General features: G+C 47.7%; 1 protein-coding gene across 3 annotated transcripts in view; it reads left to right on the plus strand.

The window, feature by feature from the left end:
* GGA3 (golgi associated, gamma adaptin ear containing, ARF binding protein 3) overlaps positions 1-19150 on the plus strand; it is a 1381263-nt gene that overhangs the window by 986249 nt on the left and 375864 nt on the right. For all 3 annotated transcript variants that reach the window (XM_069654818.1, XM_069654819.1, XM_069654820.1), the window contains one exon: positions 3647-3784. In XM_069654818.1, coding sequence (XP_069510919.1) covers positions 3647-3784 — 138 coding nt within the window. The remainder of the gene's footprint in view (positions 1-3646; positions 3785-19150) is intronic.

The following is a 19150-nucleotide window of genomic DNA, read 5'->3' on the forward strand; positions in this document are numbered from 1 at the left end:
GAAAAGACGCTCTCTGTCCTCCCCCTCTAACAGAGAGTCGACAAGGCCCAAGTCTCAGTGAATTTTCCCAAATCTCCTAGAAGAGGCTTTACCCATGGTATCCCCCGCCCCCAAACCCTCATTCACTCGCGATCTCTCTTCGGGACCAGCACCATATTAAAATCTCCCTCCACCACCAGGCAACCTTCCACAAACGTCATCAATTCAACCTTGACCCCTTCCCAGAAGTCTGCCTGCCCATTATTGGGGGAGTATATCGAGCACTGGGTGATCCTTTCACCTTTCAGGCTTCCCTTAATGAAAAAATGGCGCCTGTTCAGGTCCCTTTGTGTCCCATCCACCACCAGCCCCAGGCGTGTCGACACAATGATTGCCCACCCCAGTTTTTTTTTCTGTGCCCGAGACTGTGATCTCCTCCCCCACCTATCTTGCCCCAAGCCTCAGTTTCTCGCCCCTCTGCCAATGTGTCACATGCACCATGAGGAAGTCCAGTTTGGCCCCCTGAATTCCTGTAGGTTTATTGATCGCTTGGCAGGTGAATTCAGCCCTCTAACATTGATCACCAGTTCATCATCTACAGACATCTTTCCAGTCCCAATCCACCCATTTGAGCCACCTCCCCCCCCCCGAGAAATCATGTCACATTTGTATGGAACGCTTACCCCTTGGGGGCTGTCCCCCACACCACTGAAACAATGTTAAACTGGAAAAACTCCCTCTGGGTGGGCCCCAAACTACACCACCCCCCTTGCCTTCCTCCCTCTCCCGTCCATGGGCATTCAGCCCCGACCCCAGCACCATCTCGGGCCAGGATAGGATCATCAAAATATCAACCGTACTCTCTCAATCCGCTGCTTATTCTTACTGAGCCCCCCTCCACCACAATCACCACCCCCCCTCCATTGAACACTGCCACAATCCAAGTCACATTCTCCCTCCGCTCCCATTGCGCTTTCTCCTGAGCAATGCGGATCCCTCAACAGGGTGTTGAATTTCTTGAATTTGTGGGAGCCCTGGCTCTTGCGCCTGTTTGACTGTCACGGCCAGGGCCGCCCCTCCAGTGGACTCTCCCGAGCGGTCGGCTCGGAGTCGCGAGTCTCCCATTACCTCCTCCAAAACTCAGAAGATGTCTTCCTCAATTGCCAGTCTATAGGGTTGGCCCTCATACTCAAAGTTCAGGGAGAACTGGAAGCCCCACCTATAGCGTGCCCCTCTTTCTGTTAGCCACTTTGTGAGTGGACCACACATCCTTCTCCTCACCAGGGTGAGATCCGTTCGCTCCTGGAAGATGGTCACCCTGGCCGCACCTAGGGCAATCTGACCCCCCTTCCTTGCCTTGTCGAGGTTCCTCGCCCTCAGTTCATAGTAGTGGAACCTCGCCAGTACTGAACGAGGCCCCCCTGGCCTTCCTCCTGCCCGGTGGGCCCTGACGATCGCTGGTTCATCCATACCATCATTGCCGAAACAGGATGCATAGAACTTCTCGGATACCTCTCTTAATGTTGCTTTCCTTCTCCCCCCTCCTTCTCTGGGGGGCCAAAGAAACGTAGTTTGTTCCAGCATTGTCGGGTTTCAATATTGTCCATTTTTACTGCTGTTTTGGCATCCCTTTTTTCGAGTTCTGACAGCTGCACCAACACCTGCAGACCCAGAGTGTCCATGGAGGTCTGGTAGGACTCCAACTCCTGTATATTGTCCTCCACTGTAACCAATCTCTGGTTCATTTTGTCCAGCCTGACATCCAAAGCCGAACGGATGCTATGAATTTCCTCCATGAGGGCCGCAACATCTGACTTTGTCGCAGCTGGGTCACCCTCCATTGCATTCACCTGGGAAGTTGGCCTTACCTCTGCAAGAGTGGAGCTGGGGGCCACTCAGGGAAACTAGAACTGAAAGGAGACTCTCCAGGACATGGGTCTCTTTGCCGGATGCAGCAGTGTGGGCCTCCTGTGGGGCGACCACCAATTGCCTCTACAGGGCTACCCCAATGCCACTGGTGACGTGGCCTGGGGTGCTCCTCAGGTTCAGTCCCTGTCTATTCCCCTCAAGTGGTGCCCCGCCCTTAAGCTTATGGCCGCCTCTTGTCTTCACCTGTTTCAGTCAGACTCTCAGTATCTGGCTCGCTCCTCAGATGGTCTCCCCAGCTGGTGTCCCCTTCCCCCACCTGTGATCGCCTCCTGTTTCTACTGGCAATGCAGTCTCTCCCGGGGCCCAGTTGCGTTGGGGATGGGGGGCACATGTGTAAAGTCCCTGTGGTTGTCTGTCACGGCCCAGACCCAGCTTGCTGCTACTTTCTCCGCTGCTCTGCCCCGCTCTGTCACGCCTCCTCCATGGTGCCACGCCGGGGGCCAGCGCCACTCCTCACCTCTCCAGGCCTTGGGAAGTTCACTTGTGCGGCCGCACTCCCGAGCCTCGTGTTGTCCTTCACCCCAGCTGCGGAGTACTTCAGCAGCTGTTGGGAGGAAACCCACGGCTAGCATCTCTGTCGCTGCTCCGTTCGTTTTCAGAGTTGGAGCGGATGCGGCCCGCGCCATCACCAACCGGTGAGGGCCCTCGGGTTAGCGCAGGTGGGTGTTAAAGGGGGGTTCAGAACCCCTTCACGTCCCGGCTCGGCAGAGAGCTGGAGGATTAGGCGGCCATCCTTCACGCGCTCGCTGGTGGCCTCTCTTACACACATTTTAACAGTTGTTTCAGAGGTTATAAAGCTCTTAGTACAATCAGAGTGTGTGAATTTTGAGGTGAGTTTTTAGAGGTTGTTAGCAGTTATTTGCATGGCTAATTTAGCTACAGTTTTAGTACAGCCTGTTCATTTTGGTTTTGGGTTGTTTTTTTGCCATTCAGATTTTATTGAAAAAAATATATAAACATGGAGAATAACAATACCTATTCTGGAACAATGCACAACATCATTAAACAGACAACTCCTGTGTCCGATAGTTTTGGAACATAAGCATGAATATCCAGTCTCTTACAGCACAAGACAAAATACAGTATGGAAGAAAAAAACACTCAAAAAAAGGAAAACACAAAATCAACAATTTGAGTAGTGCAGATTGTGCAGAAATAGTGGGTAGCAATCCAGTAGCATCAGTAACAGGTTGACATGAAGCATCATAACTAACGTAAAAGATATATTGTGCGGTTTATAATATAGTCCTAGGTTATCATTCCGATATACAAATTGAATGAAAGGTTCCCATTCTGCAAGGAATTTGGGGCTTTCACCTTTTAGCGTGGCTTCAATGTTGCACATAGCCACCATGTACTCCCTGTTCTAAGCAGCTGATAGAATCAATGCAGGTTAGTACAGTCTGAGAAGAGTGTCCATATGCTTTATTCCGATCATTAATTTTTACAGAAGGTGCAGTGGGTAATTAAGCTCTTGGTACAGTCTGTGTAGAGGTTCTTTAATCGGTAAGTACAGTCAATACATGGCAGTTATTAAGAGTTTAGAAATGTTGGTGCAAAAAGGAGTAGGCTGTTGGAAAAGTCAGCGCGGAAAGTGTTTAAGTGCATCGTTCAGCCGATGTCTGTGGAGGTCATTGAGTGATTGGTACACTGGCTGCTCTGGTGTCATTAAACTGCTTCTGGTATCTGTGGTGAATGTTAATTGTTTCTTTCCCTTCTTTTTACGTGGCCTGAGCAGGATGAGGTTCGCATGCAGAAAGCAACAATGCGTCAGCATACACTGGAGGAAGTTGCCAACAACGTCAAACTCCTGCATGAAATGCTTGTTCATTACAGCAATGAGGACTCTTCTGAGGCCGACAAAGAGCTAATGAAGGTGAGAGGAGATTTCAGCAGGTATGCAGCTCAGCAGGCCTGTTTTGATGGAGCCACTTTCTCTAAGTGGGCAATGTGTCACATCCCTCAGTGGGTAATCTGTGGCTTCCTCCAGTGGACAGTGTGAGTCTTCCCAGACTGTTAGATTGTCTCCTCTGGGGCATTCACGGTGACCGCTTTTCAAAGCCATCAGTTTGTGTTCCCTCTGTCACAGATAGTTTTGTATAACCGCTGTATGTGGATGATGTGTGTCTGTAACACCTTGCCAACTATTGAGAAGGGACTTGTGGGTCATCTGCGTGGTATCTCCTCCCTACTCAACATTCCACCTTGACCGGCAAAACCTTACATATTAGAAGTTTTTGCAAATCTTCATTAAGGGGGATTTATGTCTTCCCTACCTAATATCGAAGTCATGTGAAATTGTAGTTTATCACTTTGTGTCAACCAGTCTCTGCCACCATCATATCGTTTAGCTACGTACAGTTTCCTTTTTCGACACCTCGTAGAGGCTACCATAATCACATAGGAATAATAGAGATAAAGTTACCTTTGTTTTTACAGAAAATAATTATATGATTTCTGCTGTAGCTCTCCAAAAATGCATCTAGTCCAGTGTATTTCCATTAGAAGTTCAAATTAGGCCGCGCCCTCTGGGGCTTCATCTTTCTGAATAGTAGGTCCACTCCAGATTTTGCTTGGGCACCAAAGCTGCATAATCAGTCCGATGCTTGGGCATGCTTTATTACTTTCTAAGCACTAAGTGTTCACTTACTCACTACCTCCCTGTTGCCGTTACTTTGCATTTTATGAGCGCAAAATCCATAACAAAAGAAATGAAAAATACATAAGCAAGCCCATGTGTGAGGACCCTCTTTACTTCTGCAAATAATTAAGTAAGGTTACATAAATTGACATCATAACATTTACTTGTTATTACATTCGGTATGAGCACTTTGAAATTTAAAACGTTTGTGATTGTGTACACATGTGAGACTATTGCAATACATTGAAATATCTTAAAAACTGAAGAGTTGGGTGACAACTGATATCTTTTGGTAGAGCAGGAGCTTGGAACGTACTTTGTTCTGCTTTCTGAAGAAGTTTATTCATCATCTGTTAGTTTCCAATCCAACGGGCACAGTGTAAGGGTTTTTTGAAAGTGCCTGAGAAAAGAATTTTGTCTGCAAAATAAAGATTAGGTCAAACATTTCTTTTCATTTTTCTTTTGCAAACTGAGCTGCCCCCCTGGTATTTGTGGTGTTTTTATGGTGTCCTTTTTTTTTACAATCTCATTGAAGACTGCAACTCTAGTAGCCCATATGTTTTCTTCTCACTCAGAAAATGTGTCAGATTTTCAGACTGATGGCCGCTGTGGCACGTCTGCTTAGTGATATTTTTAAATTTCCCTGACTTCTTTACTTACGCTTTCCCTGATAAGCCCTTATTTTTTCAAAATAGTTTTTATTCGTTTTCACAACATACAAAAAAACGTAAACAATTCAACACCCCCCCTTTCTCCAGAAGACAGTCTCTTTAGGTTTGCATATTATGTCATGAGGGTGGTCACATAATGTCCAAAATCCGTATTTTGTGGGGACACCATTGGAGCATGTAGTCACTTTGGCGGTAGCTCAGCACATCCTCCCAGTTATGTTTAAAGGCAGCTTGGTCTCTTTGAGCCATATGAGTGGCCCATTCCAGCGATATGAAGCGCCATACCTGCTGTAGCCAGTCTAATATTGTAGGCCCCCTGTTTTTGTTTCCATTTGCGGGCCATAACTAGCCACGTGGCTATTAGTAGAAGCATAAAGCTATGTTTCCGTCTTTAGGAGAACATTTTCTGTTTTGGGGCCCACGGCCCACATAGCCAAATCCCTAGCTCCTTCGGACCACTGCTTGGGAATATCTTATCTATTTGTTCCAGGATCCCTTCCCAAAACGGATTTATTGATGGGCACTCCCACCATATGTGTCTCCAGTCCCCTTTAGCCCCACAACCTCTCCAACATAAAGCTGACGCCGTCGGGTACATAAGATGTAATCGTTCCAGCATGTAGTGCCACTGAAACATTATTTTGTACCACATTTCCCTGGTTTGAATGGAACGCGTAAGTTTGGGGATAGCCCTCCCTAGATGTTCCCAATCTTTCCTCCACATAATGCTGTCTCCCATTTCTTGATGTATTTTCATTGCACTAAAGTCATACACTCATTTAGTAGTCCATATGAATACGCGATTAGTTTCCTTGAGCTTTTATGGGTAGTAATATATTTTTCAAAGGGGTCTTTTTACAATCCTCAAGTGTCCTAAGAGTATGTACCTGAAACATATCTCATATTTTCAAGTACCCTGCTTCCCTCCAAGCCCTAAAAGCTCCGGGTTCCATCTTGGGGGGGTTGGCGGGAGTCAAGATTCATAAATATCGTGAGAAAGGGAGCGGGGCGTGGATAGAATGCCTCTTTTGATTGCAGTGTCCCCATCTCGATCACAATCCCCAAAATTTTACTAATCTTTACATTGGTAGGTCTATGATCCTCATCTAACCAAAGCAGTCCCGAAAGGGGTGTACGTGCGAATTCCCTATCTTGAGGCACCCATATCTTACAACCCTCGCCCGCGAACCATTCCTTAATAATCTCTAGTTGTGCCGCTTCAGAATATCTTTGAAGGTAAGGGAGTCCCAGACTGCTCCGGTCTCTCTTAGCTGTAAGAGTGGACATTGCTATTCTAGCTGGTTTGTTTTGCCAGATGGACACCAAAAAAGCTTTTAGGAACGCGGACCGGAAGGGCATAAAAAAAATTACGATATCGTTGGGAGGAGCACCATTTAAATCACTGTCATTCTCCCTAGCCAAGATATTGCATGTAGATTCCATTTGAGTAGGTTCGATTCACCTTGGCTAATAGTTGCGGATAGTGCCCCATGCATTTGTTCTGGTGTTTTTGTAAGGTCCACTCCCAAGTATGTTATACCCTCCTACGCCCAAAATAGCTGCGTTGGGTGCCTCACACGTTCCACTGTTTCAGGGTTAACCGACAGATTTAAAATTTCTGATTTTGTCCTGTTGATTTTTAGCCCAGATACTGCACTAAAGTCGTCTAGTTCTGCCATCAATGCTGGTAGTGACGATTCCGGTTCAGTAATTACAATAAGTACGTCATCTGCAAATGCCATTATCTTATGTTCTTCCCCCACCATACCTATGCCTTTAATCTGTTCCGATTCTCGGAGCAGGCCAACAGGGGTCCCAGATAAATGGCATACAATAAAGGAGACAAGGGGCATCCCTGCTTGGTACCTTGTTTTATTGCTTTGCTGCTAGAAAGTACTCTATTTATTGCTATTCTAATCTGCAGAGAATAGTAATTTGCTCCCAACATACCGAACCCCATACGTTCCATGATACTAAACAGGAAGGTCCAATCGACCCTATCGAATGCCTTCTCGGCGTCCAATGATACCAAAAGCGCTGGTGGATGTGTTATTGCCATTTTTTCCAGCAGTTGGCATACCCGGCGGATGTTATTAGGTGTCTGTTTTAGCGATATAAATCCTAATTGGTCGGGCCCTATTCGTTTTGGCAAGAGGTCCGACAACCTGGTCGCTACCATTTTTGTATATATTTTGGCATCAGTGTTGATCCGCGCTATAGGCCTATATGACCCCGGGTACGGCAGATCTTTGCCCGCTTTTGGAAATACCACCAGTTTAGCCTAATTCATCGTGTTTGTGATCGTGCCCTCCTTTCTGAATAAGCAAACAACTTGGTTAAGCGTGGCACTAAAGTGCCGCTATATTTTTTGTAGAAACTTGCGGGGTATCCATCGGGTCCCAGGGGGTTATTTCTTGGCAATGATTGTATGGCCTCAGTCACCTCTCCCTCCTGTATTTCCTTGTCAAGCCTGTCCCTCTCTTCATGTGATATGCCGGGTAGAGGGACCCTATTTACATATGTCTCTATTTTTTCGCTAACAGGGTTGTCAGAAGTATATAATGTAGTATAGTATTTTCTAAAAACTCCCAAGATCCCCCCACTGGTGGTTTCATAGCCCCCTTTTTTATCTTTTAGTTTTAGTATCGTGCGGGACCAGATTTTCTTTTTTAATTGTGTAGCTAACAGCTTGTCTGCTTTGTTAGCTTTCACCTAATAGTGTTGTTTTATGTTGCCCTGGATTTTCACTTCATCTCTAAAACTCAGGACAACTTCTCCTCACTCCCCTCCTCTCCCCTCCCTCCCTTTACTCCCTGCTCTCCCTCTGGCCTTTCTGCAGCCACCTCTCCTCCCTCATTCTCTGCCTTTCCCCTGTTCAACGCAAATACATTTTCTAGACAAGTCTGATCTATGAAAGTCTCTTCAAACAGGTTCATCCCTGTTCCTCCAAAACCATCAAGGACCACATTGACTCCCTGGCTCCTGCCCTGGCTGACTTCTGCAACCACTCCTTTGCCATTGGAGTCTTCCCATCCCCCCTGAAGCACTCCCTTGTGCACCCTCTTCTCAAGAAACCCTCTGCCGACCCTTCCTGCCCGGCTAACTATCGCCCAATCTCCATCACCCCCTTTCTGGGCAAGCTCCTGGAGAAACTGCCCACCTCCCAGCTTAATCTCCACACTGAATCTGTTGGTTGTCTCCATGACCATCAGTCTGGCTTCAGAGCTGCCAGAAGCACGGAAACTGCCCTCCTGAACATCAGTGAAGACCTGCTCTCAACACCCCCTGTGTCCTCATCTTGCTTGATCTCTTTTCTGCCATCCTGCTAAAGTGTCTCTGTGATAACTTAGGTATCACCGGTCAGGCCCTGGCATGGCTGACTTCCTTCCTCTCTGACCGACCCTCCCAGGTCCAACTTGGGTCCTTCCTCTCTGCTATATTTTACTCTAACTGTGGTGTCCCCCAGGTGTCTAACCTCTCTCCCTGGCTGTTCAACCAATACCTGGCACTCCTTGCCCACTGCATTGCCACTCTCTGCCCCAACTTTCAGTGCTATGCGGATGACACTCAGCTAATTTTCAGGCTACCTTCGGCTACCTCTTCCACATCCCTCATCTCTGACTGTCTGCTGTCCAGTAGTGGTGTGCCGCCAATGACCTCTGCCTTAATGCCAGTAAGACTGAGATTCTCCTCATCGGCACACCCACTGCCTCCTTTCCTGTAGCTCTCTGGCCGGCTTCTCTTGGCCCTCTTCCTGCTCCCACCTGCAAGGCTAAAAACCTGGGGGTCATCTTCGACTCCACACTCTCTCACCTCACATCTCTGATATCTCTAAGAAGTCACACTACCAGGTGCACCTTCTCAGAGGTATTCTTTCTTTCTGCTCCTTCCCCCAGAAGCTCAGTGTCTCCAGAGCCCTGGTTCTCTCCAGGCTGGACTATTGCAACAGCCTCTTTCTAAATCTGCCTGCTTCTACTCTACTCCCTCTACAACTCATCCAGAACAGGACTTCAAGACTTGTCCTTGGCCTCAAGCCCAGGGATCGTATCTCTCCAGGACTGAAATCTCTGCACTGGCTCCCAGTGGCTGCAAGGATTAAGTTCAAAACCCTCTGCATCGTCCAAAAGTCCTTCTGGGTCCTGCGGCCTTATCCCCTTTTTCGTATTGTTTTTGTTTTAGATATTGAAGCTTGGGCACAATTTGGTCGGTTTCTAATTACTGCAGTTCGTCTCTCTTGCTATTGGCTTCCTCCATTTTTTGGGTTCTGTCGGAGCCGGTGGATTGTGCGCTGCAGTCCAGTTGAGTTATTTCGCTTGTTTTCTATGAGTTGGTGTTCTCTTTTCTTTTCTGCCCCTTCTTTGATGGGTATCCCTCTCCCATGGCCTTCCCTGCTTCCCATACTGTGTTTACAGAAATTTCACCTGTATTGTTTTGCTCGAAGTACTGATCGATGTCCCTCATAAATTGGTCTCGGAATATCGGATCCTTCCAGAGTGTCTCGTTGCACTGCCATTTCGAGCTTCTGTGTCTGACCACGTTATATGGGATATACTCGATGTGGACATTGCCTCCGTGAGTTCTGGGGTGAGATATATATAATCGATTCTGGGTTCATGTGGCGCCATGCGTCTTTGAGTTTGTAGGTGTCCATCATGTCTGCCACCTGTGAGCGGCCGTATTCCGGTGGTGTGGTCACTAGTGGGTTGCCAGCTGGTCTGTCCAATTCTGGGTCTATCCACATATTTAGATCACCTCCTATGATCACTTCACCTTCCGCTTCAATCATGACTTTGGGGACTATACGTTGTAGGGACCTGGACTGACCAGAGTTGGGGGCTGTTAGGCAGAAACCTGTGCAGTTCCTGCTGGAACCACTGCAAAAGATTTAAGACTACAGGTGTTTGGCCGTAAACCCACTTGGTAGCAGTCTGTACCACACAGATTCACTTGGTAGCTGTGACTGAGCAGTCAGACTTCCCTCAAGAAGAGTTAGGCAGTATACAGAGTATTCACAATAGGTCAAAAGAACACAGTAGAACAAGCAAACACTGACCAGAGCTTGATGTAAAAGAGATATAATTATTTATTTAAAACCACATCTAATAAAACACACTGGCACTAATATCAAGCAGTTCAAAAACACGGTCACTAAAAGATATACACTCCCTTCAACGATTAGTTAGACAAGTCTTAAGTAAGGCAACGCTTATTTTCAGACAGCGGTGAGCGCTTAACGAAGATGGCACTCTAATCAATCGGTTTAAAAGGGAGAGAAAGGCAGAGCAAAGATGGAAACAGATCCCAATACTTTCGGAAGAACACAGTAGGAGAAGAAGGCAGGTTAAAACTGTAAAGTCAAAGTTAACAAGGCCGGACCCACTTTAAGAGGCTCCGGTCGAAATGTGTCCAAGGTCACATGGTTCAAAGTGCCCAAAAGTCTTGCAATCAGTTCAGAAAGAGTTGGACCAAAAAGAAAGGGACCAGTTAGATGGTCAAGGCGGCCAGCCCAGTCCAGAAGGTTAAGGGATTATTATTACCTTGTAGCAATCTTTAGAAAGGGAGGCCTGGCGGACACGGTACCTTAAAGTGGTGAGAATACTCCAGCGGGGGCAGTTGTTCCTGGCAGCGGATGCAAGTCGGTGCATCATCCGGGGGAAGAGAGGATCTCGTTGGGGAGGAAGACAGGAGTCTGTTGCACTGCCAGGGAAGAAACCAGCCACAGAGTTCTCAGTTAAAAGGAGCAGTCCTTTTATTCGCGGTCCAGTGGTAAGTGGCTATCCGGTTGCCGGGGTGCTTGGCACGGGCAATTCGACCATAAGACATCCTGGGATGCGAGAAAAGGAAGGTAAACTGGTTGTGCCCACCAGTCAGGGGAAACAGACTCTCAGCCGGGAGATCTTCTCTGTCGTTGGGAAGTGGTGAGTCGGTTCCGCAGGGCTCCACCGGTGGTGTCGTCGTAGCAGGTCGGCTCAGCTTCTCCCTCGTCGGATTTTCAGGTCCTGTGGCGACTTCTAAAGTTCCAGTCCCAAAAGCCCTGCTTTTATGCAGCACCCCCCCATGCACTCAACCTAGCTGTCAATCAAACATGCTAAGTGGTGAGCCGGCCTGCTCACCACTTGGGCCAATCACCCAAGAGTGCGACTTGAGTTACCAAGGTAACTCAGTCCAGGGTGCCTAAACCCCCTCCCACACCCCCTGTGGTACCCAGACAGAGTGGCACCACTTTTGGAGGCTTCTGTGGAGAAGCCCGCCAAAAAGTGGAACAAAGGGCTCGACTTGGGTTGGAGTCACAGAAGAGAACACAAACGCCATTTTAGAATCGAGTTCTGGCAAAAAATACCAACCTGCGAATTAATATTAAATAAATAAACCGGGGGTATGTTCGAGGCTATGAGAATTAAATAATCAAAGTTGGTAGCCTCGAACAATGGGAAAATCCCATAGAGATATATTCGCGGTCGAATATAAAAAGTAGTATCCACTGCCACCAGCCAAAACTCGATCAGGGGGGATGGAGACGTGCCCAATCGAATAACAGACCCCGGGGCAATCGAATTGCCCCGACCAGTACGTCCAGAATATGATGGTTTGTACTGGTTTCTGTTCATAATTTGGGACTAGTAAAGCCAATGGTGACTTTACATGCCCTGGGAGACAGTAGTCAGTCCCAGGGTATGGAGTCTATGGTGGAGTGTCACTATGACACCCCTGTGTCACTGCACTGAGGGTGCTGTTTAACACACATAGTAAAAACACATGAGACCCTATGGAGTAAAAGACCCCATAGCCCATAAAACACATTAACAGTCAAAGGAACCCCTCAAATCATGTCCAAGAGTGTGAGGAAAAGAGATTCACTCTTGGCAGGAGAAAAAAACAAACTACAGAAATCCAGCAAAGCTGCTGGGGGACTCACTAGGTTAGCAAATTCAGCCTAAACAGAGAATTCTCCATAACAGGGGCATATATGGATACAAGCGTTATGGTAGTGCCCTGTATCTTGCCAACCAGTACGAGTGCTCTGCCGCTTACGTCGTCCCCGGTTTTTAGAGTTTCAAAACGGAGCTCTTTACTGATTAGGATGCCAATGCCGGCTTTCTTGAGTGGGCCAGAACCCCAGTGTTCGGAGCCTGTCTTGGCACACAGGATCCTCCTTTCCTCCCCTCTGCTGTATCAGGTTTCCTGCAAGAAAAGTATATCGAGCTTTGCCCTCTTGAACTCCCTGGATACTAGTGACCTTTTGGTGGGGGAATTGAGTCCCTTGACATTCAGTGTGCCAATTTTGATTGTGCCGAGCCTGTCGCTTGCCGCGTTATGTACGTCGATCACTTGGATGTCTTCTTAATTTGCGTGTTGAGTCCCATCTTTCGTCGCTGGGTGCCGACGTAGTGGAAGTGTGCTGGTAAGTGCCCGCGGCCGTCTTGTGCATTGACGTTTCTGCCTGCCCTCCCTCCCCTTAGAGTTATTCAACGTGATACCCCATGCCCTCTGTTCACTTTCTTCGGCTTTTCTCTCAACGAGGGCTTGCATCTTTGCTTAGTGGTGTCCGGCTTGGACTGGATAGAAACAGGCAGTCCAATGTCAGACCACCGGTGGGGACCGTTAACTCACAGTCCTTATCACAACTACTGTCAATATAACGTTTTGAGCCCCCTTCTCACCCCACCCTAAACCCCCCTCCTCTCCCAACACATTAGAACTCAACAATAACTGTTATGAACGAAAAATATGGTGATAGATCTGGTTTCACAGTTCTTCATCAGCTGACTGTTCCACCCTGCCCCCCAGGGGGGCCCTTCTAAGAGTTGGGTCCCACATCAGAGGTGCGTGGGTCGCCTGGATCTTGACAAACGCCTATGCAGTGTTCTCCGGTTAAACCGCTTTTGGATGTGGAACACTGGGGTGGGTTTTCATTTGTCACTGTCTGGTGTGTCGTTGGGCCGCCTATACTTTCTTGACCCCTTCACTCTTTTTCTCCTTGGTCCCTGGAGCTCCCATTGCATTCTATTCTGTGCAGGTTCCTCTCGATCTCCTTCCTTTCGGCCTGTTCTGAGGAGATCCGCGATAGTCTCAGATCTCTTCTTCAGATCACAGCTTTATCCTTATGCTTCCATGTTCAAAGGTAAGGGAGAAGGGGTATCCCCACCTGTATCGCGTGCCTTGCTCTTTGAGCCATTTCGGCAAGGGGCTGCAGAGACGTCTCAGGGCTAGGGTGAGAGAGGACAAGTCCTGAAATATGGTAATCTGCGCTCCCCCTACTGTGAGGGGGCACCCGGATCTGGCTTTCTCTAGTATCCTGGCGCTGTCCTGATATCGGTGGAATCTAGCGAGGACTGACCTTGGGCCGCCTGGGGGGCCTCCGGCTCTGTGTATTCTTTCGGTTTTAGGCTCGTCTATGTCCTCGTCTGCTGTCAGGATTTTGATGAGGTCGTGTATTGTTTTTTTGAGGTCTTCTTCTGTCTCCCCTTAGTGCTCTGGTATCCTAAAAAACCATAGGTTGTTCCTTCTTTCTCTATTTTCTAAATCATCCACCTTCAGGTGAATTTCTTCTTCCCTCTTCTCGATGTTTCGTATCCTCGGGTCCATTTGGGTTTCGAGGGTGTCTATTGAGGCTTGGTTGTTCTCAACGCCTTCCAGCCTCTCTTCAATGTTATCCATTCTCTGTGTTATCTTATCTATTTTGCCACCAAGGTTGGCTCCCATATTTTTTATTTCGTTCAGGAGGGCAGCAATGTCGCCCTTGGTGGCTGCCGCTCCCGTCTCTGAGACTTCCGTCGACATTGAGGCTCTGTGCTCGGAACTCGATGGGGGTGGGCTGTATGCGTATCTAGCTAGCTTGCTTTTAGTGTTCATGAGGCAATTACAGTTTCAGAGAAGGCACACGCCCCTAGTGTGGGGGCCTTACCCTCTGTACCGCTGTGTGATCAGGTGTCTTTAGAATGATTCCAGGTCTTAGGTCTGTAGCGCAGCCTACTATGTGGATGGAGGACTAGTATAGGGCTTCTCTAAGCAGCTTCTTGAGCCATTGGGTCCATCCGTGGTGAAGATGTTTATGGGAAGCCTCCCACTTCGGGCAAAGGCGTGGCGTGGGCCTCCTGCAGACGTGAGGCGTGGGTCTTGGTGCTACGCAGTCGTATGCGTGCGATTTCGGCATGGGGTCCAGGGGGGCCTAGTATCTCCTTTTGGTCCGTTGATGGAAGATCCCTTGGGCTCCCCTCCGGGTGGGTATGATGCCGTGTTGGGGGTGTGCACAGGTAGTTTAAAGTGGGGGCCTGCACCTCACCCGTGTTGTTCTCTGCTGTGTATGGGTGGCGCTTGACTGTTGTGGATGTTGCCAGGCGATATTGGGGGTCCTGGTGGGCTCGCCCCGTGTGGGCGCTATAAGCGTGTCTGTCCGGGAGGACCCGGCGCAGTGTGAGTGTCACTTTCTTCCACAGGGTGGGTGGACTTGAGCTGGGGGCTGGGGCGTTGTGAGTCCATACACTTTGGGAATCTTCGCCAAGATTGTGCTGTGTTCACTTTTGGTAAATTGTTGATTATTTATTAATTGTTTTATGTATTTTCCAATTATTTATTCTGTTGTTTGTTTTATATTTGGGCCCTCCTAGGCCCCAGCTTCACCTTTCTCTGGGGCCCCTCCACAAGCTTCAGGCAGCTCAGCCCAGCACTAGGACACTGAGAGACATGTACAGCAGTACCCCGGCGGGCCGCCCCTCGTGGAAGTCCTCCGTGACTTCGTCCTGGTATGGGACGCGGACCCGCGGGGGACGGCGCCTCCAAACACGGCAACTGCGACAGCTGCAACGCTCCACGGGCAGTGGGAGAGCGCTGCGCAGTCTCGATGGTGGCGGGGGCTCTCGCGCTTCGCGGCGAGCTGCCGATTGCAGAAAACCTCTCAGGTAGCCCCGGTGGGCAGTAGCCGAGGGCTTCCCTGTACAACAGCACCTTTGCGAGCACCAGGGGGCACGAGAGGGGGACAGGGAGGGCGGACCGCGGGGTACCTTTTAGGCTGCTGGTTGTGTCCAGGGGTTTCGCCTATTGGGTTGCCGCGCAGGGCCGAGTGCACATTTACTTTCATTTTTGGATCGCGGCCAGCCCGGGTCTTCTCTTGGCGATTTCTTAGGTTCCCCTGAGCTGAATTGCAGCGGGTTTTCTCCTGGGTGGTGGGGGGGGGAGTCTTCAGATGCAATTATTTCTGTAAACCTTCTTTGGGGGGTGTAATGTGGGGGCTCAATTCACATCACAGAGCATGGAGGACGGAGCTTAGACAGGGAGGAAAGTCATCCGTGCGCCCCCTGGTGGCCAAAAAAACAGATTATACAATTTTAAAGCTGGTGTCATTGAAAAACGACCATATTTTCTGTCAAGTACATTAAGTTGGGCTGCCGCTGAAATGGCACCTATTCTTAATTCATCAGTAGCGAGCGACATAGCTTGTTTAGATCTAATAGTAACGGCCAGGTATTTGAATTCACACACCACCTGTAGTCTATTTCCATCAATATGCCATCCAAAGTTAGATCTCCTGTAAAGATCTTTCTATGGTTAAAGATTAAGATCTTGGATTTTGTTATATTTATCTCGAGGCCCAATTCCCTTAAGAAATTCTGAGCCCGCAGAATGGACTTCTGTAGTCTGACTGTCGTATGGTCAATGAAGACAAGATCATCTGCGTAGAGGAGATATTGGAAAACAACCTGGCCCAACCTTGGTGGATTAACCCCTGGCCCCTCCAATGCAGCCCTGATTCCCAAAATGTACAGATTAAAAAGAAACAGGGCTATTAGACATCGCTGTCGCAGACAACGGTCAACAGAGATCCACATTGAGTGACCACCCTGCTGGTCCAGCTCAACCTTGATCTTCAGGTCATTGTGTAAACATTCCAACATAGAGACCAAGGCCTCAGGGCAGCCCCACGGCATAAGCATCCCCCATACCTTGTTGTGATCCAAGCAATCAAAAGCCTTGGATATATCAAGAAATGAGAGACAATTGGTCCTTTTTGTTTGAAACGCCTGATTTTTCAGGCACTGTAAAAGTAGGCAATTAAGGGCAGTACTCATCCCCTTACGAAAGCCGGACTGGTTACAGTCCACTTTATTGGCAGAGGTAGCCCATCTTTGCAAGGCATGAAGTAAAAAGGCCAAAAAGATTTTGTACAAGGCATCCAAAAGGGAGATGGGGCGATAATTCCCTGGATTTGCTCTATCCCCCTTTTTTGTATATTACTATAACAATGGCCTCTCTCCGCGTGTCAGGGCACAAAGACCGACCTACAACATTACGGAACAGCTGTAAAAAGATTGCTGCCCACAAAGGTGCGTCAGATTTAAGCATTAGATTAGATAAGCCGTCTGGGCCAGGGATGTTGGAGGACTTAGCCCTCTTAATAGCTATTAATATTCCCGCTAGATTGACATCTAATATGACTCAAGCATCATCACCAAAAAAACCTTGTTTGAGAGGTTAAACACCCCTCATTGGAACCTTCAGAGCATACATATTACTAAAGTAAGCCTCCCACTGCTGACCTGAAATAGACTGGTGCTATAGTGAGAGCTGCACCTTCCCTCCCCATTCTCCACTAGTTAGTTGTATGTCGGGAAGACAATGCTGTAAGCATCTTCTCTGCACCGGCTTGAAGGAGCAAGGCTTGATGACCCTTTACCCAATTCCGATACGATGACTTAAGCCTGGCAATAGTTTGTTCCACATTTTATACCCATTTTTGAAGTTTCCCTTATATTCCCTCTCAACCTTCTGTTCATTTCGCGAATTACCGTGTTATACACATGTCTTGATGTCACATAGCAGCCTTCCCTTGTAAGATCTGAGGATGGTATAAGAACAGATAGTGTACTCTGAAGATGGGGAGAGAATGAACGTGGACACATCCCTAAGTCCTCACACAAAATCCAAGTCAATGCTAGCGTTAAATCTTTGAGTATATTTGGGATTCCATAGGACTAGATGGTTCTGCGGATTAATTTTCACTGCGTCAGAAAGCAGGTCTGGTGAGTCAGTTGTGTTAATGCCCCCAAAGCCAGCCCTAACACGCGAGTGATCGCTAGCGTTGGAGAATTCCACACATTTTTATTGATCAATAAAAGGAAGGAGGGAAGAGGATACAAACACAATCTAAAGTTGCATTTGACTGGGCACTTGACCCGGCATAACTGCGCGGGCATCATCCTGAAGATTACCATTTGAAGGAACCAAGTCCAGGCCATCCAAACAAGCTCAAAATACCAGCCCACAAGCTCTAGAATATCGGGTGAAACTCCTTAAAGATCCTGGGAGATACCACTTGGAATCCAAACCTTCTGAGTTAAAATTGCACAGAATTATAAAACACACATTAGATAATAAAACATGATCTTCAAATACACTGGTAATGGTTGATAAAAAGTCAATTAAAATAGTTGTTGCAGATTTAAAATACACGTTTAAAACAATCAAAACACAGGAAATTTGTGTCAGTGGATAGAACCATGTTATTTTGCATCCTATCATGTCTGGTCGGCCCACTTGTATAACCTCAATCTTTGAATCAAGAGACATGCGCCAGGCACAAAATAAACCACCAAATGGGCGGCCCTTTTAAGCCCTTCCTTGTGGGCTCATGAATTACTGTGAACCCATCGACTAAGGGAATATCAAGCATAAGGGATTCTTGAATACAAAGTGTATCGTTAGAGCAAAGGTGGTTAAACCCACGCTTGTTCCGTGACGCTAACCTCACCGGGGAGATTTAGCGAGAGCCCCTTTGCAGTGGATTATGGTAGTGCAAAGAATTAATAATGTGCAACCAATCATAAGTCACGTGACGATTCGTCTTTTGAGACATGTCATTGGTCTTTTGCCCATCAACCAATTGTACACTTATCTTTAAGGGGTCACAAGGTTTAGATTCTAAACCTGCATGCCCCCCAACCCCCGCCTTGATGAGTCTGAGCCCTCCTGCGGCCAATCTTTGGATAGCAAATAGCCCATGTTAAAAAGACATTCTCCCTTGGCCATAACTAAGCTATAAACTAGTGTTGAATGAAAACCTATTTTCGACATAACAACACAGCGGAAGTCTAAAAAGAAGATTCTGGCTATATCTTTGGAAAAGAGAGATTGGAGGCTAGGAATTTGCCCAGACAGAGCCAAAATGTATTGACGATTCAAGGGATAATGTTCTTTAACTTAAAGGTACGACTTAAGCATACATAACTCAACTGATCCCCCAAAGACAAAGGCGGACCACCAGACAAAGGAACTAGGCCTACCTCTAGGGCCTCGTCTCTTACTGGGAGTTTAAAAGTAGAACCTCCCGAAGGACCCCTTGGTAGTTTACCTAGGCCTGAAGACATACCTCCCAATCCAGGACATTGGGCTAAGGACTTCCTTCTTTCTTCCATGGTAAGGAAGCTCCGAGGAGCAGTATCCAATAGGTCAGTCGACTCTTCGACTGGCAGAAATGAGCGGGCTGTTGGGTCAAGTATTTTAGGAGTAGGATGAGGGACATTACAAGGAGCCAGGCCCACTTGACTGTCTCCCTAGATGGCAGCAAAGAAGAAGAAGAATCAGATATCAGCTGCAAACAGGACTGAAAGGCTTCTGCGTCAGCATCAATGGAATAAGTTAACAAAGAGGATATATTCTATTCTACCTGAGTGACATCAGCCTTCCTTGGTTGAAGATGCAATGTTATAAAGGATTTTTTATTAGCGTCATGGGAAACCAAGGAAGGGTGATCAACAGATTTTCTTCGACTTGAAGGCAAAGTCTTGCCCTTCTCACGGGCTCCACCCCCCTTCGAGGATGCAGCCCGGTGCCTGGACATCGTAGGAACTTTAGCGAACCTCTATTTGTCCTATAAGGAACCAACTTTGTTTGAGTAAGAGTTTTCACTTTCTTCCTCCTTCTGTGCCCAACCACC

The sequence above is a fragment of the Ambystoma mexicanum genome, chromosome 3q (genome assembly GCF_040938575.1).
Source record: "Ambystoma mexicanum isolate Mex_15411 chromosome 3q, UKY_AmexF1_1, whole genome shotgun sequence".
Classification (NCBI taxonomy): Eukaryota; Metazoa; Chordata; class Amphibia; order Caudata; family Ambystomatidae; genus Ambystoma; species Ambystoma mexicanum.